This window comes from Musca autumnalis, unplaced genomic scaffold (genome assembly GCF_047663935.1).
Source record: "Musca autumnalis isolate F117 unplaced genomic scaffold, ASM4766393v1 scaffold_3, whole genome shotgun sequence".
Classification (NCBI taxonomy): domain Eukaryota; kingdom Metazoa; phylum Arthropoda; class Insecta; order Diptera; family Muscidae; genus Musca; species Musca autumnalis.
In genome coordinates this window covers 259,170,755-259,194,230 of record NW_027411866.1, presented here as the reverse complement: position 1 = coordinate 259,194,230, position 23,476 = coordinate 259,170,755, and the positions used below count along the sequence as shown (strand labels likewise).

Here is a 23,476-nt window from a genome sequence, read left to right as displayed (position 1 = left end):
TATAGATTAAAGAAATCTTATTGTTTGGTTTCTTGTTTATCTTATTTTAGATTGTTTAGGGTGCAATCCTTATTTGTCTGTCAATGTAAACACGCTTTGCGGGGGTAAATAAAATATGAATAGGCCACATTGTGCGATAGGTATGTTAGGTAGCGTTGTATGATTATAGAACATAAGATATTTAAAAATAAGAATAGATCAGTGTTGTTTAAACCTTCAAAAAGATCGCGTCTTTGCTTTGTCGTACATTATCTTTTACGTAGCGCTATCACATAGTCTAAATTTATATGCAAGATCAAGCATTATTCGTTTCAAGTGTCTTTTGATTCGTGCTTGTCTACTAAATGTTGACTTTCTTACTTAAAGGAATATTAAGATATCATATTAAAGAAAATAATAATAAATAGAATTTGTTAACTCGAAAATTTCATATTTACATTTATGCCACGCTATGAATAAATGAGCGATATACATTTCACTATTATATTGTCTGATAATCGCTCAGCATTCCGGTTTTATTAAAAAATCCACACACGTTTAATTACCAAATATTAATATTGCTTTTTTCATTTGTGTAATTATTTCCATACAAATTCAGAACACATAACGACAAACAATTAATTATCTGCATCACAGACTACTATGGAATAGCAAAAAACCTGTACTTATTTCAATGACGATGAGTGTTTGATCAGCTCTTATTTTAAACAATTTGTTCACTAAGTACACACTAATGAATCACGGACGCACATACAGATACATGTAGTATAACGAACAGAAAACCACTACATACATACATTCCAAAAATTCTGCCAAAATTAAAAGATCTAATAACAAATTCAAAAATAACCGATCATTACATTTGAATCTCTCTTTACTGTTAACTGTTAAATTCTAAAAACACACACATTCGTATTAACACTGCTTGCCGATCGTTTGTTCGGTCTATCGGATGAATGACTTCTATCAAACAACCAACCAACAATCCATTGGTATTAAACTACTAACACGGGCTTCGCAATCTCCAGTTTAAGTTCCAAATAAGTACGCGTAAGATGTTGGCATGCGGTGATCGCGATCGTCGGTTAAGTTTCTTTTGCGCAGCCAATATATGTCTAAGATTTGCAACGATTTCTTTGATTCTACTTCAGTTATGTTTAACGTGTGAAGCTCGTACATCTCCGCAGCTAAAGGTGCAACTTCCACATGGAGGAATATTGGTGGGACGTCACCTAATAACAAATAAAGGTCGTCATATGCGCGCTTTTATGGGTGTACCGTACGCTGAGCCTCCTTTGGGAAAGTTACGCTTCAAGGTCGGTGAAAATTGATGATTTGTGTTTTCTGTGGAATTTGTGTGTTGACTCTTTTTAAATACATGCACCTGCGATTGCATGAAGTGATCTAATTATAATTTCATTAGAAACAAAACCTAAACTTGTTTAAAAATATTTAAGAAGTGCTGACTATATTTGTTTAAAAAACATTGGGTTTAGTAAGAATGGAGTGTCAAAGTCGGTTTTTAAATGCAATTTTTATACCCTCAGCATTTATGCTTACGAGGGTATATACACTTTCACACGGGCAAAATGTGCCTCATCGAAATAATGGTTTTAGACCCCAAGTATGTTTGTACGAAATCCGTTTCAGACAATTTGGAGTTGATTTAGCAATGTCCGTCCGTCTGTTTTCTAGATGGATTGAGCGCACAATAACTCTCGAAGGGATTAACCGATTTGGTCCAAAATTTGGCTTTGGTAATATTTTGTCCAAACTTAGTTTAAGTTCGAAGATGGATGAACATTGAGGATGATTCTTTTACGACTTTTTTAAGGTGCACCGTTTTAGTTCGCAGCTGCTTCACAGATCACCTTATTCTGCAGAGTCCTGAGAACATCAGTCGATAGATGGTGTTCTATTCGTTCTGTTATAACTAACAACGGTATATGATAATTGCCGGGATAATAAATAAAAACAATGTTCGAAACAACTTCGTCCGTATCTATTTTTTTCGCCAAATTTAGCTTAAAGTAATGGCTAACGAGCGTATATACACTTTGATGCAATCAATTAATTATGGGGGTTATCATAAATGAAATTTCCCCTTGAGTTTTGTTTTTCCGCCGTTGCAACTTAAGGGAGAAAGTGAAAAAATTCACGGGGAATTGCCGTTCATGATAACCCCCAATGTTTGGACGAAATCCTTTTTTAACAATTTGGAGTCGATTTAACCCTGTCGGTCCGTCTACCGAACTGGTCAATCAATCAATTTGGTCTTCGTAAATGTTAGATAAACATAGAACAAGCTCAAAAATGTGCAACATCGGTCCACTTCTACCGGTATCTCTCCCACAAAGGTTCAACATTTTTCGCTAAAATGATGCAAACGATAATTCTAGAACGGATCAACCGATTTGGTCCAATATTTATTTCTCTTCATAATTATTCCAGATATATGTAGATTAGGTTCGAATTGGCCTAAGCTTTACACATCGTAAAATTTCGTGCAAACCATTATGTTCCATGAAGATTTATATCCTCCTTTACAAAAGTTCAAAATTTTCGCTAAAGTGAAGTTAAAGGGCTGTTCGAGGATTATTTTAATGTTTTTTGTTGTCATACCCAAGCTTCCTGACATAATAACCCACGCTCAAAAAATCCTACGGTGGCCAACTAAAAATCGAAAGGAATGAGTGAGTAGAGATTGGAAATGGGTAAATGCCCAAATGATAAATACCCGGTACCATCCGAGAAAAAATTGAAAGGGAAATTTGGGGGTCGATTATGGATATCAACCCAACTCCAGTTGCGTTGCCCACAGCAAATTTAGTAAAAGAATTTTCTATTTCCGCATTAAAATTTATACTTTTTACAATTAAATTAATAGCTGAAGGTTCAAAACCCTGATATTGATTGAATTTGACAAAAATTTACGTCTTTTTACTCATTTTAATTGTATGAATTTCTCCTCTGGCAACGCAACTACAGTTGAGTTGCTATCCATAATCGACCCATTGATCTTGACGATTTTGACCTTGAAGGTGAGGTTGAATGGATGTTATGTGTTCACATTCTTTAAGACGAGAGCTACAACTTTTCTTCTACGAGGAAACCCAAATTCTTAGCGGTTTGGAAGATATGTGCCTGACAAAATGATCCTTTTTGACATCAAGGCCTCAGGTCTTTGGAGGCCCATAACCGCAAAAGTTGAAGTGATAGGAAAAAACGCCGGGACACATATCTTCTTATTTTTGGTCTTCTATCAAGCTCCGGTGTCAGAATATGGTTAATAAACCATGACTCAAAAAATTACAAACAGTGTTAAAGATAAACACGTGTGATTTTAACCTAATTAAGATCCGGACGATGCAACCGCCTCAATGGTATTGTGCTGTCTATATACCCTTTCTGAAAGAAGGGGTGCTTCTATAGACCCCTTCTAAAAGAAGGTCTGCTTTTGTAGACTTCATCTGAAATGAAGGGTGCTGCTACAGACCCTTTCTGAAGGAAAGGGTGCTTCTACAGACCCTTTCCGAAGGAAAGGGTGCTTCTATAGGCCCTTTCTAAAGGAAAGGGTGCTTCTACAGACCCTCTCTGAAGGAAAGGGTGCTTCTACAGACCCTCTCTGAAGGAAAGGTGCTTCTATAGGTCCTTTCTAAAGGAAAGGGTACTTCTACAGACCCTTTCTGAAGGAAAGGGTGCCTCTATAGACCCTTTCTAAAGAAAAGGGTGCTTCTATAGACTCTTTCTAAAGGAAAGGGTGCTTCTATAAACCCTTTCTTAAGGAAAGGGTGCTTCTATAGACCCTTTCTTAAGGAAAGGGTGCTTCTATAGACCCTTTCTGAAGGAAAGGGTGCTTCTACAGACCCTCTCTGAAGGAAAGGGTGCTTCTATAGGCCCTTTCTAAAGGAAAGGGTGCTTCTACAGACCCTCTCTGAAGGAAAGGGTGCTTCTATAGACCCTTTCTGAAGGAAAGGGTACTTCTACGGACCTGTAGTGTATTCCATTATTACATTTCATACACATGGCAACTCTATTTCTATGTTATAAATTCTCTCTTTAATCAAAGTATCTTTTGTACTAATTAGTATTCGTTACATTTTTAGTAACTGCCATTTTGCTTTTATTAGTTACAATCTTTGTTCACTTCGATTTCAACCATCAAACCTATCAAAACGTTCGACTCCATTTTAATTCGATTGTATATTCATCGTTATTATTTATTTAATAAATAAAGTATTATTTAAACATTAATCAACGCGTGCTCATTTTTCAATTTAAATACACAACAAAGAATTGGCGACGAGGATAAACTCAAGTTCAAAGAGTTCTCAATAAGATTTTGTGAAAAAAAATCTATTTTCAACTTCAACAAAATCCATAACCTAAAATGGATCAAAATCAATTGGCAAAACTGTTGGATGCCATTACAACAATGGCAACAGCCATGCAAAATCAGCAAGCAGCTTCTACTTCCACAACAAACAGTGTTCAAATCATCACAAATTTCGATGCTTTCGACCCAAAAAGGGAAAATTTCAAAACCTACAAGGAACGCTTGGAGCTCCACTTGCAGCTAAAAGGGGTGTTTGACGACAAGGCTACCAGTGCAAAGCTTTTGTTGCAGTACATCGGTTCACCTGTATATTCAACCCTAACCACACTAGCTGCACCAAGGACAATTACCGAGTTAAAGTACGAGGAAATAATTCAAATTCTAAATTCACATTTTTGCCCCAAAAAGAATATTTTGGTTGAACAACATAAATTCTTGTGCGAAATTCAAAATGAAGATCAAAATATATCTGAGTTTGTTGCAGTTTTACAAGAACGAGCTAGTGAATGTATGTTTGTGTGTGAGTGCAAAAAGTCAGTGACCGAGATATTTTTACGCTCTCAATTTATTAGAGGATTGAGAGATGCTCACATACGAGAGCAACTATTACAAACGCCAGAACTGAGTTTCACACAAATAGTCCAAAAAGCAACAACACTCGAAGCGGCAAAAATTGACAGCAACATCATTTCTCACAATACATCAACATCAATACATCAAATTCATCAATACCGCCAAAACAAAAATCGAAGCCGTAGTCAAAACCGCCAAACAACAATCAATTACAGCGAATTGGGTTTGGATGGTATGTGTGTGCGCTGCGGACAATCAAACCACATAGCAAGTGAGTGCAATGTAAACAAGCATAAATTGAAATGTCAATATTGTGGAAGAAGGGGACATGTTCAAAAAGTTTGCATTCAAGCGAAAATGAATCAAAAGGAAAACATATCAACAATCAATAAACATACCCAATCGATCGATGAGTGCAACCAGCTGTACTCTCAAAATGATTCAAATTCAATTCACGGAACATACCCCACCGATGACTGTTTTGGTATCAACAAAATTATCGATATCGACCAAAACAAAAACAGAAAAGGAACGGCAATAGCAGATGCAGACAAATTTTATGCAAAAGTGCAAATTGAAAATAAAAATACAATTTTTGAAGTGGATTCGGGTGCGTGCCACACATTAATTTCGCAAAATCAATTCAAAAAGTTACATATTAATAATCCAATACGGAAATCAAAAATTACATTTCGATCGTACACGGGTGAAGAAATTGTGCCTGTGGGAGTTGTGGACGTACAAGTAAAATTCAAAAACAAAACGTCAATAGAAGAAATGTATATTGTCAATCCAAAGTGCGCCACAGTGCTGGGTCGTAGTTGGATACGACACTTGAACATCAATCTCAATGATGACAATATAAACATACCACAATCATTAAGCCTGGGAGAAAAGAGTGCCTGTTCCTAGAATCACCAGTGGTTGTATTCAAAATCAACACCTCAACAAATTCAACATACAGAATCTATCAACGTTCGAAAAACAACATCTAAATTTTCTAAAAAGGAAAGCAGCTTCAGCTAAAGTTCAACATCAACCAATTTGACAAAATCAATTCAACAATTCCAAAATCATCAACACAACCAGATCAAAAATCCAAATCAGCAACTTTCAATATCTTCAAAATTTAAACCTGCCATGTTATCAACATTGTTATCAAAACATGTCATCACTGCAGTCAACAGTCCCTCTCAGCTGCACCTGATGTATAAGAAGTTCAAGCCTAAGGAAACAACCTCCTGCTCTCCTGACGGACCAAGTCCTTATTTAAGCCTGGGAGACTGTAGTGTATTCCATTATTACATTTCATACACATGGCAACTCTATTTCTATGTTATAAATTCTCTCTTTAATCAAAGTATCTTTTGTACTAATTAGTATTCGTTACATTTTTAGTAACTGCCATTTTGCTTTTATTAGTTACAATCTTTGTTCACTTCGATTTCAACCATCAAACCTATCAAAACGTTCGACTCCATTTTAATTCGATTGTATATTCATCGTTATTATTTATTTAATAAATAAAGTATTATTTAAACATTAATCAACGCGTGCTCATTTTTCAATTTAAATACACAACAGGACCCTTTCTGAAGGAAAGGGTGCTTCTATAGACCCTTTCTAAAGGAAAGGGTGTTTCTATAGACTCTTTCTAAAGGAAAGGGTGCTTCTATAGACCCTTTCTTAAGGAAAGGGTGCTTCGATAGACCCTTTCTTAAGGAAAGGGTGCTTCGATAGGCCCTTTCTGAAGGAAAGAGTGCTTCTATAGACCCTTTCTGAAGGAAAGGGTGCTTCTATATACCCTCTCTGAAGGAAAGGGTGCTTCTATAGGCCCTTTCTAAAGGAAAGGGTGCTTCTACAGACCCTTTCTAAAGGAAAGGGTGCTTCTACAGACCCTTTCTGAAGGAAAGGGTGCTTCTATAGACCCTTTCTAAAGGAAAGGGTGCTTCTATAGACCCTTTCTAAAGGAAATGGTGCTTCTATAGACCCTTTCTAAAGGAAAGGGTGCCTCTATAGACCCTTTCTGAAGGAAAGGGTGCTTCTATAGGCCCTTTCTAAAGGAAAGGGTGCTTCTACGGACCCTTTCTAAAGGAAAGGGTGCTTCTACAGACCCTTTCTGAAGGAAAGGGTGCTTCTACAGACCCTTTCTAAAGGAAAGGGTGCTTCTATAGACACTTTCTAAAGGAAAGGGTGCTTCTATAGACACTTTCTAAAGGAAAGGGTGCTTCTATGGACTCTTTCTAAAGGAAAGGGTGCTTTTATAGACACTTTCTAAAGGAATGGGTGCTTCTATGGACTCTTTCTAAAGGAAAGGGTGCTTTTATAGACCCTTTCTGAAGGAAAGGGTGCTTCTATAGACGCTTTCTAAGGGAAAGGGTGCTTCTACGGACCCTTTCTAAGGGAAAGGGTGCTTCTACGGACCCTTTCTATGGGAAAGGGTGCTTCTACGGACCCTTTCTATGGGAAAGGGTGCTTCTACAAACCCTTTGTAAAGGAAAAGGTGTTTCTACGGACCCTTTCTAAAGGAAAGGGTGCTTCTACATACCCTTTCTAAAGGAAAGGGTGCTTATACGGACCCTTTCTAAAGGAAAGGGTGCTTCTACGGACCCTTTCTAAAGGAAAGGGTGCTTCTACGGACCCTTTCTAAAGGAAATGGTGTTTCTACGGACCCTTTCTAAAGGAAAGGGTGCTTCTACGGAACCTTTCTAAAGGAAATTTGATTTTGCCTAGCCGGGACATCGTGCAAGGCGGGTGTGCATACATACCATTGTACCACGGCGGCACCCGCATATTGTACCATTGGTTTTATGTGGAAGCGAAGGCGTCTTCTAAGTAACTTACTGAAATCAAATAATTAAACGTGAAGAATCTTCCCAACAATTTTTCCTGAGCGTTTTAGTAATTTCATTTGGAAATGTAGACAAGTTTTTATTTTGAGGTGAAAACGGTCGATTATACTATTTAAAGGCGTAAGAAGAGTACTTAAATGGTAGTATAAGTATATAAGTGGACCTATACCGACAATTCTGTGCAGAAATATTTTATAGCTCGAACGGAGACATAATACCAAATTGTTACCATTTCGGTTGAATAATGTGGCTGAAACCTTCAAAATACTGAAAATAGGGAACTTCCGTTCTATGAGGAAATATCAAAACGTGGACCTGTACCTATCATACTTTGCGGGAATGTTTTAATCGCCCAGCGAGGACTTCATAACAATTTTCAGCTATTTTGGTTGGATAATGTGGCTAAAACCTTTTAAATACAAAATGTTTTAATCACAACGAAGACTAAATACCGATCTTCATCTAATTCGGTTAGATAATGCGGTTAAATGCTTGAAAATAACAAACATCGGGCGGTACCGTTGGACCTCCACAAACAAATATCCGGAGAAAAGTTTTTTAGCTCCAACGAAAACTACATACAAAATTTTCAGCCATTTTGGAAGAATAATGAGGTTTAATCTTTTAAAATATCGAAAATCGGGAGGTATCATTTTATAGGGGATATATCAAATCGTGGACCGATATAATCCATGTTCAATACCAAACATCGAAGGAGTAATGGAACAAAATTATAGAGCTCTATCTTACATATTGCCAGCTGTACATTTCAATCTTATGGTAGAGGGTATTCGAAATTCTGAATGTAGGTTTAATTTAAAAGAAGAAAAAACACGACTGGGAACAAAAATGGCATTGTTCCAGAACTAAGAAAAAATTACAATTTCCCGTACACAAAAAAAATTAATGGGCCGATTCCGTACAGCGAGGCGAGTCGTGTCGCGTTGCCGAATGCAATTTTTCGATTCCGTATGGCAATATCGCCTGACGTCGTCAAATTTTGTCGCCGAAATGTTCATTTTCCGGCGACAACAAATTAGCTGTCGCCGTACATTTTTACTAACGAATAAAAATAAAATAAAAATAACTTGTTATCGACGATTATTTTCTATCGCTGTACGTAGTGCATTTTTTAAATTTTGTCACAGAGACGATAGACGACGCGACATGACTCGCCTCGCTGTACGGAATCGGCCCATAAAATGTTCACTTCTCTTTAAACAAAAATGACGCTATCTTTAAAAACTTTTTACACGACAGATTTAAGAATGGTTGCCGGTTTCTATTTGACTGGTATGCCGACTTTGACATTTGTTCGAGTTTTTGACGTTTTTTTTTTCATTTTCCGTTCCCGTACGTTCTGAATAAAGTTGTATGTGTTTATTAATTTTTCACAGTTCGCTCGTTTACTACTTTTACCATTAAAAAAGTACGGGAACACACACAATGTGTAAAAATATCCGTTAGAATATAAAAATTTTCTGAAAGTACCCAATTTTCCCAAAAAAAAAAATTTCAAGTTTGTATGTATGTATTTTAAATATATTTTAGCCTCCGGTCCCTTATAGCGCATGGAGTGGAGAAAAGCAAGCAATAGAAGATTCTCCAAAATGCACTCAACGCGATCCCTTCAGGCGGGATATGGAAATGGAGGGCAGTGAAGACTGTTTATACATAAATGTTTATACGCCAGAGGTACTCTGAATGATTATAACCGTGTTGAACAAATAATATATTTTTTTGTATTGCCCTCCAAAAAGAAACCCCTAACCAACGAACCATTGCCTGTAATGGTATGGTTCCATGGTGGTGGTTGGGAATGCGGTTCCGGCATTAGCAGTTTCTATGGACCTGAATTCTTGTTGAATCATGATATCATCTTGGTGTCGGCCAACTTCCGTTTGGGTCCTCTTGGTTTCTTAAGTACCGAAACTGTAGATTGTCCTGGTAATTTTGGCTTAAAAGATCAATTGGAAGTCTTGAAATGGATCCAAACAAACATTGCGGCATTTGGTGGAAACCCAAAGAGTGTTACAATATTCGGTGAGAGTGCTGGTGGGGCCAGTGTTACCTATCACATGTTATCAGAGAAATCGAAGGGCCTATTTCACAAGGGCATCTCTCAATCTGGAACATACTTCAATCCATGGGCCCAGCCTGCGCATAAAGGTGTACCGGCAAAACGAGCTAAGAAAATGGCCAAACTCTTGGGATGTGATGGAGATTGGCCTAAAATGTTGGACTGTCTAAGAGAGAAGCCAGCAAATGATGTGGTGGCCACAATTTATGATTTATTTGTGAGTAGCAGAGAAGTATATAAACTCTTCCTATTGGAAATAATTGATGTTTATTTTTTTCTTTTCAGGAATGGGACTTTGATCCCATGATACCATTTCCACCAGTTGTTGAACCTGAACACCCCGATGCCTTCTTAACGATTTTACCACGCGAAGCTCCACCACCACATGGCCTCAAGTTGCCGCTTATGATTGGAGCAACATCGGAAGAAGGCTTATTAAAAACGGCCGCTTTGTTAAATATACCGCATGTCCTGAAGGACTTTAAAGCTAAATTTAATAAAGTTTTACCCATCATGCTCAACTATGATCATTTGAAAGAGTCGGAACAGCAGGAGGTTACCAGGAAACTGGAACAATTTTATCTAAAGAATGGACATGATTATGATAAATATAATTATCAAAATATAACCGATGTAAGTAAGAATTAGAATTGCATACATTAAGCGTTCTGTACTCATTTTTTGAGTTACCGACAATTGGCGGTAAAATTAAAATGCTTATAATTTCGGTAATTACCGATGTTTTTCGGTAAGTTAGCGACGAATAAAAAACAGTCGTAAAGTTCTATCAGTGCTATCAACTTTTATTTGAACTTTTCATTCATAATTTTGCGTTTTAATTTTACCGATTGTAGATTTGTTAGAGAATCTCACTACTGACCATCTTATTAGAATGTTACTAAGGTTTTATTGAACGCACATCACCGTGCTGCACCGTGCATAGAAAATACATTTGCAACCATGGTAAAACCATTTCCGACGTATCCTTCAGCCAAGTAGACATTCTAAACAAGTAGTGTCCTTAAAAAGAATGTCCCATGTCATTGAGCTAATCAGCCTTATTCTGAACGTAAGTTCCCCTTTAATTTAAAACGGCACAGAAAGACAAATTTCACGGAGAGTTACATTTGAAATAAGGCGAATATGAATCGGAGTGCACTAATTCTGTCCAAGGGTAAAAATCTTAAGGCCCTGTCGAAGGCTATTTGTAAATAATTCAATTTATAGGTGGTTATAATTAGATTCACCTTGGCAGGTTATAATTTTAAGAAGGTTCCAAAGGAGCAACTTACTTTGTGTATGTATGCCCAGACAAATTTTCTTTTATGGATTTATGATTATCACAAGGTGGGCCATAACACACCGCATGAAAACATCTGGCTCGGTTACGTCAGACTTTTTGTGTGTCGACGACAAGAAACAACGAACCCATTGCGCGGCCCAAATTTGATTTTGCACCTAAATTGTTTTTGTAGTTCCTGCGAAAAATTCGCAAAAAGCCAAACTGGGGTACATAAATGTTCCGAATAACATGCAATTCTCGAAATACAAACAAATTGTTACAAATTACAACTACACATTTTTCAGATGTACAAATTTTCATTGTACCTTTAATATTTCATAGACAGAAACTCGTTTTATCACAAAATAAAACGAATTAGGCCCAGAAATTTTTGCATATTTTGACATATTTGAGCATATGTAAAACCATATGCAAGGATTTGTGGCCTGAATATCCCACCGAAATGGCTGAAATTTGGTATTAAGTCTTCGTGGGGGGTATAAAACTATCCACCTGAAATTTGTAGGTATAAGTGCACGTCTTCATATAGCCCCCATAGAACGGTACCTCCCGATTTTCAGTATTTTAAAAGTTGAAGCCTCAATATCCCACCGAAATGACTGAAATTGGGTATTTAGGGGTCGATCATCGATAACAATTATCGTTGAGTGGCGTTGCCAGTTGTCAAAATTGATCCACGTATGGCAACTCTCAACTGAAGTTGCGAATCTCAGTTGACGGATCGGCTGTTTTTCAGCAACCACCAATTTTCAGTTGCAGTGAACATTTTTGAAGAAACAAGCATAGCGATTATGAATCTTCACGTAGGGAGCTACTCACAAGTGAGTTGCAGTTCACTTTCACCTGCTCGAGCTATTATGATTGAGCAGGGAGGAGCACAAAAAGTGAACAAGGGTTGACAAGTCGGAAAATGGAAAATAATGGCGCGACTTGTGAACACTTGAAATAATAATTTGTGTTGCCATACCGTCATTTTTTGCACAAATAACTTTGAGATTAATTAATTCTTATTTTTTGTATAAAAAATAAATAAATTTTCAAATTAATAAACATTTCTAGCAAGAAAAATGTCAGTTATTAACAATCCACTGTAAAAGAACATGGATATTGGTAAAAGAAAATACAACATTAAAACAACATGGCAACATCTGTAACAGCTGTTCTTTTGTTTTGGCAGATATGTGAAAATTGTTTATTTACACTGAAGAATTCGTGAAATTTATTGGAAAATCGTAAAAAAGTGAACAAATTAAACACCTGCATGGATACAACTGAATATATCAGTTCCGACATTTTTCAACATTGAGTGAGTATGGATATGTAGAATGTAGTTTCAGTTACAAGTTGATACTGATACTTTTTCAAACAGGTATGATATGAGTTGGTATAGACAGAAAAAAAGGAACATATTTGTTTATATCTGGTTTGTACAAACTGATATAAATGGATATTGGTGTGATACAATAAGTATTTATTGTATGTAGGCCAAACAAAATAGGAATTGAAATAGAAAAATTCCCACAGAGCTGAATTTTGGTGGAAATGTAGGATTTGTCATTACAAATGAGGTCCTAAAAATCTCTGTTGATCCCATGCCATTCATGGTCATAGGTCATATTTTTGGGTTTTTTATATATCTCAAAAACTGTAAGCCTTACCAAAAAGTGACTAAAGCAAACGACAACGACCGTAAAATTCTCTATAATATATCGCGTTCCTAAAAGTCACATAATAATGATGTGCACATATAAAGCACCTATAACTTATTTGACCCGAAAGTCAGGATACAAAATCTGGTTAGACATGGTGCTACTGGACCGAGTACTACAAACCAAATCAAAAATGTGAATTTCGAATTTCTTCAGAATCATTCCATGGACCAATAACAAATTCTGCATTTTTGCATTTTTGAAAACTGGGTTTTTCGAATTTTTCTTATAAATAGTGGGTGCAACTAGATTATAATCCAAACTAATTTATAGGATTATAGAATTCGCGATTCCACGTCGTTCGATATATATCTCATGAGTGTGCTCCGTACAGCTTCCTAGTAATAGGAGTCCAAAGGCGAAAATTTGGTGCGTAAATTTTCTGAAAAAAACTATTTTTTGGCTTTAAACCCCCGTGATTTTAGTTTTTTTACGTGCTGGATCTAATGAGCTCTTCCGCGGTCGCATCCATCCACTAAAACGCCGGATATAGATACCTTGAAAGTAGGAAAATCTGCAAAAATATATTTTGACAATTCCGCGAATTGAAACGCGATTTTCTTTGATTATTTTTGCATAAATGTAATCCTTTATAAGCGATTATAATATTTGCCAAAAAGGTGTGTCACAAATTACAAAGATTCAGGAGTAATATCCCTATTTATCCCAAAATAGAATGCGGTGGCACATCCGCAGTTCTTGACGAATCTGTGTAGAATAATTTATATTGACGTATTTTTAATAGGGGGCCATTGAAATCGGATGTACCTTATCATCATATGCATATCGCGTAATTTTTGCCCACTTGAAGGTTTTTTGAATAGTAAGATGCAACTGATGGCACACTTTGGCCGCTGAATGAAAAATGGGAAAATCCATGCATATTGATAGACATGGACTCCCTGTATCCGAAAAGCGCATGCACCTCAATCGATTTAAACCAATTCGCAAATTATACCGTTTTTAACTTCTATGTTTTTTCTTTGATTGTAATTTCAATATTACTCTCTACTTCTATTTCTATTGCTTATCACAGAAAGCAAATATACTTTCACGATGACTAATTACTTTTCTCGTAGAAGTTTAAGCAAAATACTTCAGGATTTGGATCGAAATTTAGCGAAATAATAGAATAACTCCCAACATTTATTTTTCAAATTTTTCGTATTTAACCAAAAATATATTTTTGAAATAATTTCCAACAATAAGTTTCCGTTTTTTTTTTGTTGCTGTAATATGCAAGTTATAAACGCGATCTTTATAATTTTGGTCTCACATTTTTCTACGCGTTGTCTAGATCCTGTACGTATTTTTAAATTATTTTTTTAGAGATTTTTTGGACTCTGATTTAGAATAAATAAAATTTATTCCAAGATTTCTTCAATATTTTTTGATTTTCCGCGAAAATAAAAATAAATTTAGCAACTATTTTAGCATCTACGGATAGATATCAAATGCTGCTAACGATTCATATATACATGTTCATATTACAACACAATAGGAATTTTTAAATATTTTTTCTTTACAAGAGAGTAAAACCGCATATAACTTTTGAGTGCAGCATCCAATTTTGTGAACGCGAACAGATTTGAAACCACGATTTTTTTCGTAATCCATGTACCAAAAATGGCGGATGTGCTCGCCAAAAAAATTTTTAATTTTTTTTCTATGTAATTGTAAAGGAAATTTGAAATTTACCATATGTTCTTTATCAGCCCGCTTCTACACCGATATAGCCCCATGACTGTTCTTTTGTGGAAATTACTTTAATGCCCGAAGTAAGTAGGTGGATAATACTTCGGTTAATGTATTGTAGGTCTATTCAGCTGGGAACAACCCCAACCTTACAAAGTGACGCGTCGTTTTTAGGGCTTTTGAAGGTATTATTCACTTAAGGGCCATCCAGGACCAGAACAACAACATTTTCGGCGGTGGTGGCCTGAGTATTTCAGCCATGTAAACTTATTTACAAGTTGTGTCGTAAGATACTCCGTTCGGGCTCGGACTTGATATGGAAGAAGTATCCCTTTTCCCTTCCATGAAAACTTATTTACAAGTTGTGTCGTAAGATACTCCGTTCGGACTCGGCGATAAAAGTAGGTCCCATATCATTGTGCCAATATGAATCGCTGTGCACTCATTGATATGGAAGAAGTTTGCCTTCTCCCTTCCGGGATGTTGTAGGAACATATAATATGTAAGTATTTGTTTAAACTAACCATAGGAAAGCAAATATGTTACTCTCTCTATCTCCCTCTCTTTTTAATCAGTACCACACCAATTTAAAAATGTAACAAGCTAAAACTTGCCTGCGGGAAATAAATTGGTTTGAAGGTATTTTAAACCTAGTTTTAAAATAACCACAAAAAACGCTTCAATATAACAAAACTATTTGCAATAAATATTTGGAATATAATAAAACTATTTTTGATAAATATTCGCGTTTTCATTATTAGGTCGGAAACTTTTCTAGTAGCCCTCGTACATTCCACTCACTGAACCCAGAAAAACATTCGAATTGATGCGTTCAGTTATAAAAGTTCATGTCTTTAATATTTATTTATCCCCTAAATAATAAAAATGTTCAAAAATGTTATTTTTTATGAAATTTCCCTTAGAAGTTATTCACACAAGCCTGTTACAACTAGAGTATCTGTTGGTATCTGTTGTACAACAGATACTTGAGAACGAAAAAACAAATAAAGTTCTCACTCGTTCGTATACAACACAGAACTGTTTCTAACAGTTATGTTATTGTGAGTATACACAACCCAAACAATATCATAACTGTTACACTCATTCCCACATTCATATCATATTATATCTGTTATGTATATGATATATCTGTTTTGTTGATATAAACAGTTATACCATTGCACGTGTTTAGAACAAATGTCGTTTAAAAACGTCATTAAATGGCTACAATAAGTAAATGTTTAATGTTGCATTTTGGGTGATAACAGAAATGGCAAATTCTGAGGAATACCAAGGAAATGAAGTGGAAGTTGTGTTTAGCACCATCTCCCATTCTTTCCAAGACTGCGACCCCAAAAGATCCAAATCGTGTACATTACTCTCTCTAGGAATAACAATTGCTCAACAAGCATTTCAAGTAGTTTTGAATAGCTTTCACATAGTCGCAGGTTCTAATGTAAACAAATATAGTGTGAATAAAGTCCATAACAAACCAGAGTAGTTTTTGCTCAACTATACTTGGGATATTGCAGTCGTCTAAATTCTTAGGCAAATATTGATAGCACCATGCACAGCACTCTGCGTCTTTTAATGGTGCGATGCCAAACCTAGTCATATAACTCCAGTGGATAGTTACATGCCATTCTTGGAACTGAAGGTAGACCCAATTTTGTACCAAATTCTGAAAGAATTCAGAGATTCAGACCTAATTCGTAAAGAACTCTGAAAAAATGTTAGCGGTCAATGTCCTAAGCTTTAAAAAACAAGAACATTCGTTTTATGCAACTATAAACATTATGGTAGAAATTTATAATAATGATATTTCTTTCTTTTTATAAGAATAAAAACAAAAACGCCCATTTGTTTTTAAATTTTTAAGTTGACCTCAAGCCAAATTAAAACCAAAGAAAATAGCGTCCAAAGGTCAACAATAACCTCACAACATAAAAAATCTCTTATTATTTTTTGTTACTTTCAACATAAAATACATTTAATTATCATTACAGATACAAAATATTCGTATTTTTTAAAATAAATGTTCACACTTAAATTTTTTTTGTTCAACTCACTTTGATTTCAGTAGTGAGAAATTTCAGCAGAAATTTGCCTCTTTTTCTCACTTTTTTTACATTTGTAATAGCTAATTTTTTCACGAACGTGAGTTTTGCTCACCCTCTTGTTGTTTATAATAAGGGAACAGTGAGAACATAACATCACTCACGGCGATATGATGTTTATAATAGGGGAGGAGGCGAGAAAGAGAAAACTCACGGTGAGAGGCCGTTCATAATTGGGCTGAAGAAGTAAAATAGAAGGAAAAATAAACATTTTGTTAACAATTATTGATTCTTTGCATCATTAATTAATTTTGTGTATCAATATGGTGAAAATAACGACAAAGCAACAGTTCGAAATATTAATTGATAAACTGAGTGAAAATCCAAACTTAGCCCGAGGAGTTCGGGAGTTTTGGTGAAACCAAAGCCACAGCGGATGAAGCGTGGAGGTCCATTTCGGACAGTTTAAACAGCCATGAACCTCCAACACGAACACCTGAAGAGTGGCAGAGTCTGGATTCACTTTAAAGCAAAGTTGGAAAAGAAAATGCCTCAAAATAAAATAAACTTCAACGACACTGGTGGTGGTCCGTCCATCGCAATAAGTGAATTTATCGCCTTTGGAGCGGACAGCAGCAAATCTTTTGCAAATGAATTTGGTGACAAATACAGTAGGTTCAGTTTAAGTACAAATGACGAACATCCTCCATCTATATAGCCAACTACACCAGGGAATTTCGTTTTTGAATAAAAATGGTTTTTATTTTGCCTTTTTTCCTCCTCTGTCAACTTCGAAACGATCCAATTTTGGCACAATTTGTCCTCTATCAAGGGGACAAGTTTCTTCAATACTCTCGACAATGTAGATTGAGCCATGCAATTGTTGAAATCATTGCCATGGGACTTTTGGAAACTTCCGTCATCCAAGAATCGCTGCGCACACTTTTAAAAGTGGGGGTATTCCTGTTGATCTGTAACTTTCTTTGAAGACATCCTTTAACGTTTCCACAACGTAAACTACGGCATCCTTTGGCAATCTAAAATACGCCTTAAACCTGAAATAATTTACTGATTATACAGATCTTTCCACATGATCATCAGCTTACAGTGCAGATGGCAATTCCAATGGATTCGACTTGTCCCTCAAATTTCTTCTAATAGATGCAATGTACTGTACATTTTCTTCATCATCAAAAAATAATTCCACCGAACATATCATTTTTTGGGACAGCAAATAAAACTTGACGATCCGAAGATTCAATGGGCAGGTTATATTCCAATCTTGGGTTGTTTTCCAAATTTGCTCGAAAACTCAGCCAAAATATTAAAATATTGTCCAGAATACACAAAAGAGTTATCTAAAGCGCAATTATTTTTAAAATGTTTCTTTTTTTTTGGCGAATAGAGGTCACAAGTTTGAAAAAACACTGATCGATAACATGTTTATCGACCACCCAGTTGAGTTGACATTAATGGTACAACATTTCGTCTCAGTCGCGCAGACAACTGACAACGCAACTCAAGTTTAGTGGCAATACAAGATAGACCCATTAGTCTCTGTGAGGGATACAAAACTATCCACCTGAAATTTGTCGGTATAAGTGCACGTCTTCATATAGACCCCATAGAACGGTACCTCCCGATTTTCGGAATTTTTAAGTTTGTGGCCTCAATATCCCACCGAAATTACTGAAATTTTGTATTTATTCTTCGTTGGGGGCATAAAACTTTCCACCTGAAAATTGTCGGTATAGGTCCACGTGTATAAAACTTTCCACCTGAAATTTATCGGTATAGGTCTACGTCTTTAGATAGCCCCCATAGAACGGTACCTCCCGTTTTCCGGTATTTTGAAGGTTGTGGTCTCAATATTATCCGAAATGACTAACTGGTATTAAGTCTTCCTTGGGGGTAAAAAACTGTCCGCCTGAAAATCGTCGGTTTAGGTGCAGACCTTCATATAGTCCCCATAGAAAGATACCTTCCGATTTTCGGTATTTTCAAGGTTGTGGCTTTGGTTATACATTTCTCTATTTTATTGACTTGTCTGAAAAGAATTTTAAACAGAAAAATTGCACACACTAACATTGTTGTTGCATTGAAATTCCGCTGACTATTCATTTGTAATTCAAGAATTCTATTTGTAATTACAAATGTAATTCGAATTACTCCATTTGTAATTCGAATTAATCCATTTGTAATTCGAATTATTGTATTGTAATTCGAATTATCATATTATTCCATTTGTAATTTAAATATAAAACCAAAAACCAATAATTTTGTGATTTTTGTTTCCAATTTTAAAGGGAATGAATTAAAATAAATTAAAAAATTTTAAATAATTCAAATTTCAAATGGAATAATTCGAATTACGAATGAAAATGAAATAATTCGAACTGCAAATGCAATATAACGAATTTCAAATAGAGTTCTCGAATTACAGTTTAAATGTTTCGAATTACATCCGAAAAAAGGTGTACAATGAATGATTCGATGTTATATCTGAACAAGTTTTAGTTTCCATGTAAAACTGCCCGTACCACAAAACAACAAATAAATATTTAAAAGTCTCCTTATATTTGGGTACGACTAGTATTTAGGGATGTTACAGAATTTTTGGCAACATAAACATATAATGACCTTCCTCATATTGTGGTCTAGGTAGGGGTAATAATATTTTTACACTATATAAGTTCACACTACCTACCTATTATTTTCTTTTGATACTATTGTTACAGCTTATATCTGATGGTTGGTTTATAGCTGGCATTGACGAGTACATGCGCTTGCGTATGAAAAATCTGCAAAAGTATCCGAAAAATGTTGGTCCAACATATGTTTATTTATTTGAACACAAAGGTGCCGCCAGCTTTTCAGAATTATTTAAAGGAGGTCGTGAAGATTACTATGGTGCCTGTCATGCTGAAGAATTGCAGTATTTATTCCCCATTGCCCATAGTCTTTTTGTGAGTGCTTCTCCAACGGAAAGTGATTTGAAAGTAAGAGAAATCATGCTTTCGTTGTGGGTAAATTTTGCTAAAACAAGGTGAGTATAGTGCGTCGCCACCTGAAAAGCTGAAATAATAAGTAATTAATTTACAAACAAATCGTAGCAATCCAACGCCAAAAGAATCGAATCTAACAACATGGGAGCCCGCTACAACCTATCCTGTGGCATTTGCGAAAATTGGCACTAAAAATGAAGAGGAAACAGAGTTGCTGAGATACGATAAAGAACTTTATCAGCAACGAGTGGAATTTTGGAATAATCTGAAACCTCATGTTCCAGCAAAGGAATTCCAACTTCGTGATGAGCTGTGATTTCATGGCCAAGAGGAGGAGAAAACACGTTTGTTTATTTTGTATTACTTTATTTTTTATATTTACTTGTATTATTTTCATATTTCTCCATTTTTAATTTTGTATTTTGTTATTTAATTTGATTTTTATTTTTTTTTCATTTAGCAATTGTACCTATTATCTATAAAGTTCTGTTCTCTGTATTTTTAATTATTAATTTTTGTTTTTTTTTTTTTTTTTTGCATTTATACGTTTACATCATTCGAATTTACTATTAATATAGAGATTTTTTGTTAATAAAATTTAGCATTATTTTTAATTGGTATTGACTTGACTCTTATGAATTGTTTGTTTAGTTTCTTTTTGCTTAGTTAGATGTAAATGTTTTTGAAATGTCAACAAGTAAAGATGATTTTAAAGAAGTTATTATTTGTTTATGAAATACCTAATTACATAATAAGAAAATATTGCATACACGAAATGGGTGATCGATTTAAAGGGAAGAAGGGATGTCAAAAAATTTTAATTTTCTAAAGTAACTAGTCCCACCATCTAAATGAAATCGGATATAACGTTGTTAATAGAAGCAATACATTGATTATGAGAGTGTTAAAACTGAGTGACTGTAATGGAATTTCCCTTAATCTGACATTAGCTTTGAAGCACATTAGAAGAACTGCAAGACAAGGATTTCGTAAAAAAAACCTATAAAAATACTGTTGCTTGCCTGCTTGCCTTATCCACATGAAGTTTTATCACTCCTATTGCCAATAGTATTCTCCTCCAGTGGGACTATTAAAAAAAAAAAAACAATATATTGCACTAACATTGGACGAAATTTTAAGATATGGAAATCTGTTGTATCTTTGTTACTAATGGAATACTAACATATATTGTGTGTTAAAAGACGGACAGATAGGATGAGTGGTATTTAGTTCAAAACGGTTAGCCAATATCTAAAGGAATTGGAAACTGTAATAATATTAAAATAGTGATAAATAAACAAAGAACTTCTGTTATTGAAATTAACAAAAACACAAAATTAAATTTAAAAAATTACAAATGTAATTAAATTTTCTTATTGTTTCTTTTGTAACAAGTTTTGTTTATAAATTAAAATAAATAAATAAAATAATTATATAAATTAAGTAAAATAAAGCATCTCTTGTTGTGTTGTTTCTTTTTGTTTTTCATTTGTTGTATATGGATGTGTGTGTGTGTGGGTGTTGTGAGTGATTGATTGTATCCATGAGGATGTGTAGATTCGGGTGTATATGTGTTGTTGACATTCAAAATGTCCCATATCTTCGTCTGCATTGTCTATTTTGTAGTATTTAATAGGATAGGTAAATAGTACATATATATTTATATATTAAATATAAAAGTGTGATTTGATGTTGTTGTTGCTCTTAGATATTGTGTTTGTTTTTCGGTAATTACATTCACGATAGACTTTTTTTAAATTTATAATCTACACACAAAAACAAAATAATCAATAAATAATAATAACGATAATAAACATATGTATGTATAATCTTATATAGGTAGTTACAACAGTTCCAACGACTGCGTTGGATGTTAAGGAGGATGGCCGTGGCATGGGTATAGCTAGCTATATTTTGGCGACAATAAGGAAATCGGTAAAAATAAATAATTACAAAAATTATAAAACATAACAGAAATACACAAACAAACAAATCCTTTCCTTTTATGATTTTCTCATAATACAAGTTTTGTTTTTTTTTCATTTAAGAGTGCGGGCGGGCGAAAGAAATTTGACGACGGCCAAGGATCAATTGGACTTTGTTTTATTTGCTTGAGAAATACTTGCAGCAAAAAAGATGAACGTATAAAATTGCTCTCAAAAATATATGAATTTTTTCTTGTTCTTGTTGTTTTTGTTTTTGTTATCTTCTTTTAACTAACCGTATGTATAAACTGAAATTGTCTTTCTTCTTTTCACACATTATTTTTTATCATTGTCAAAGACAATGAATAGCGGTGCTCTCATTGCTATAGTTTGTTATTAAGTTTTATACATAAAAGGGTGTCTGTCAGTTTGCTGGTTTGTTTGTTAATAACTATTAGCATAAGAATGCAAATAAGTAAATTATATTGTTATATAGTATATATTTATATAGCTCCTATCAGTCACATACGTTTCGTTTCAAACGTTAATCATTGTATGTGTTGTTATGGTTGATTTGTAAGAAATTTCAATTGAATGTTCTAATAAATTTTGTTCTTATATGCATATTTCTCCATCTGACTACATACATACATCTATATAGTATGTGTACCCGTATTTGATTTGCCAAAATCCAAAATTCTAACAAAAGGTTATCTAACATTTGTTGTTGTTTACAAATTCAATAATAACTTGAGGGTTCTTAAATGTTGTATGTGTTTGTTAATCACAGGCACACACAACAAACAAACGCTATTATATAAAAAATATTTTAAAAAGCCTGTTTTAATATAGTCAAAAAGCATTATTACGGCTATACTCTGCTAATGTTGTGTGGTGTTGTATGTTCTCTATTTTCTTAAAATTTAAAATAGTTTGCATTGACTTTTTCATTTATGTTTCCAATGATTCTTTTATCAATGATTTTGAAAAATAGAAAAAAAAACCAAAAATAATAACAATCTTATTCAATATATAAAACAATAATGATTTGGTTTAAAACACTTTACCAAACTGAACGGATGATCGAAATATTATATTAAACATTGTGTCTAGTTTGTTCCGTAACCCATATGGTAATCATGTGTTACGTTTTATATCCATACATGCACACACAAGTTTCACATATTAAAAATAAAACTGCAATACATGTTTTTTTCTCTGTTGCTGTGGTGTTAAAATTTGCAGTTGGTTCGTTAGTAAATAATTTCGTTAAGTTGTTATATCTTGTCGCAGAGAACATCCGTTGTTAAAATATTCTAGTGTAACTCTGAAGAAATTTTCCTACATTTATTTACGCACGTTCATAGAATAATATATAGGCACTGGACGAAACAAGATGATTTTCAGACAATGATTCGCTGACACTACAAAGAAAATTTAGAAGTTATTGGTTTTTTGTAGATGGGAGTATAGAATAATAATAACTTACAGGTTGTCATTAAATTCATGCCATTTCTTTGAGACAGGATGTTTGCATATAGCGACATAATGTCCACCAGCCGTTGAGCCTAAAAAATATGAGAATAATACATATTATGTTGTACAACGTATCCAATTTATTATTAAAAATTAGAGAATTTCGGATGGAATGTATGACATAAGGAATTTAACAAATTTAAAATAAACCGACGTTGGTAAAACCCTCATATCCATCTCAATTCCTAAAGTTCACTGTTGGGGAATATATAATTTTCTTCATTTCGTCCTATTATAATGAAAAGTGGGAGCCAATTTTTTGCTTCATAACTTAATTACAAGGGTGCCACCGTGGTGCAATGGTATGCACACCCGCCTCACTTGTCTCTTCTAGGATGTTTGTGGAACAATGATATAGTATTATCTTAATTAAATTTTTCAACCAAAAAATAAAGTTTTTGGGTT

The 23,476-nt window shown here is 34.5% G+C and overlaps 2 protein-coding genes across 12 annotated transcripts in view; one reads left to right on the top strand and one right to left on the bottom strand.

The window, feature by feature from the left end:
- Nucleotides 1–200: 200 nt before the first annotated feature.
- LOC141399440 (venom carboxylesterase-6) lies at nucleotides 201–20,224 on the top strand. The gene is made up of 6 exons (XM_073978176.1): nucleotides 201–1,316; nucleotides 9,313–9,456; nucleotides 9,522–10,058; nucleotides 10,127–10,474; nucleotides 19,344–19,651; nucleotides 19,719–20,224. The coding sequence occupies exons 1-6, from the start codon at nucleotides 1,056–1,058 to the stop codon at nucleotides 19,924–19,926; spliced, it is 1,806 nt and encodes a 601-aa protein (XP_073834277.1). The 5' UTR covers nucleotides 201–1,055; the 3' UTR covers nucleotides 19,927–20,224.
- Usp2 (Ubiquitin specific protease 2) overlaps nucleotides 20,123–23,476 on the bottom strand; it is a 29,552-nt gene continuing 26,198 nt past the window's right edge. For 9 of the 11 annotated variants that reach the window (XM_073978168.1, XM_073978165.1, XM_073978171.1 and 6 more), the window contains 2 exons: nucleotides 23,025–23,103; nucleotides 20,123–22,959 (listed from right to left, as the gene is read on the bottom strand). In XM_073978168.1, the coding sequence (XP_073834269.1) occupies nucleotides 22,887–22,959; nucleotides 23,025–23,103 (152 nt within the window). In that variant the 3' untranslated portion in view covers nucleotides 20,123–22,886. The remainder of the gene's footprint in view (nucleotides 22,960–23,024; nucleotides 23,104–23,476) is intronic. The other 2 variants (XM_073978164.1, XM_073978163.1) reach the window with 1 other exon arrangement.

What these genes read in the sequence shown, in the direction of transcription:
- LOC141399440 (XM_073978176.1), top strand. Translation starts at nt 1,056, where the DNA reads ATGTTGGCATGCGGTGATCGCGATCGTCGGTTAAGTTTCTTTTGCGCA. An exon ending in ATTATCAAAATATAACCGAT is followed by an intron (nt 10,475 to 19,343) that starts GTAAGTAAGAAT and finishes CTATTGTTACAG; the next exon opens with CTTATATCTGATGGTTGGTT. An exon ending in GTAAATTTTGCTAAAACAAG is followed by an intron (nt 19,652 to 19,718) that starts GTGAGTATAGTG and finishes AACAAATCGTAG; the next exon opens with CAATCCAACGCCAAAAGAAT.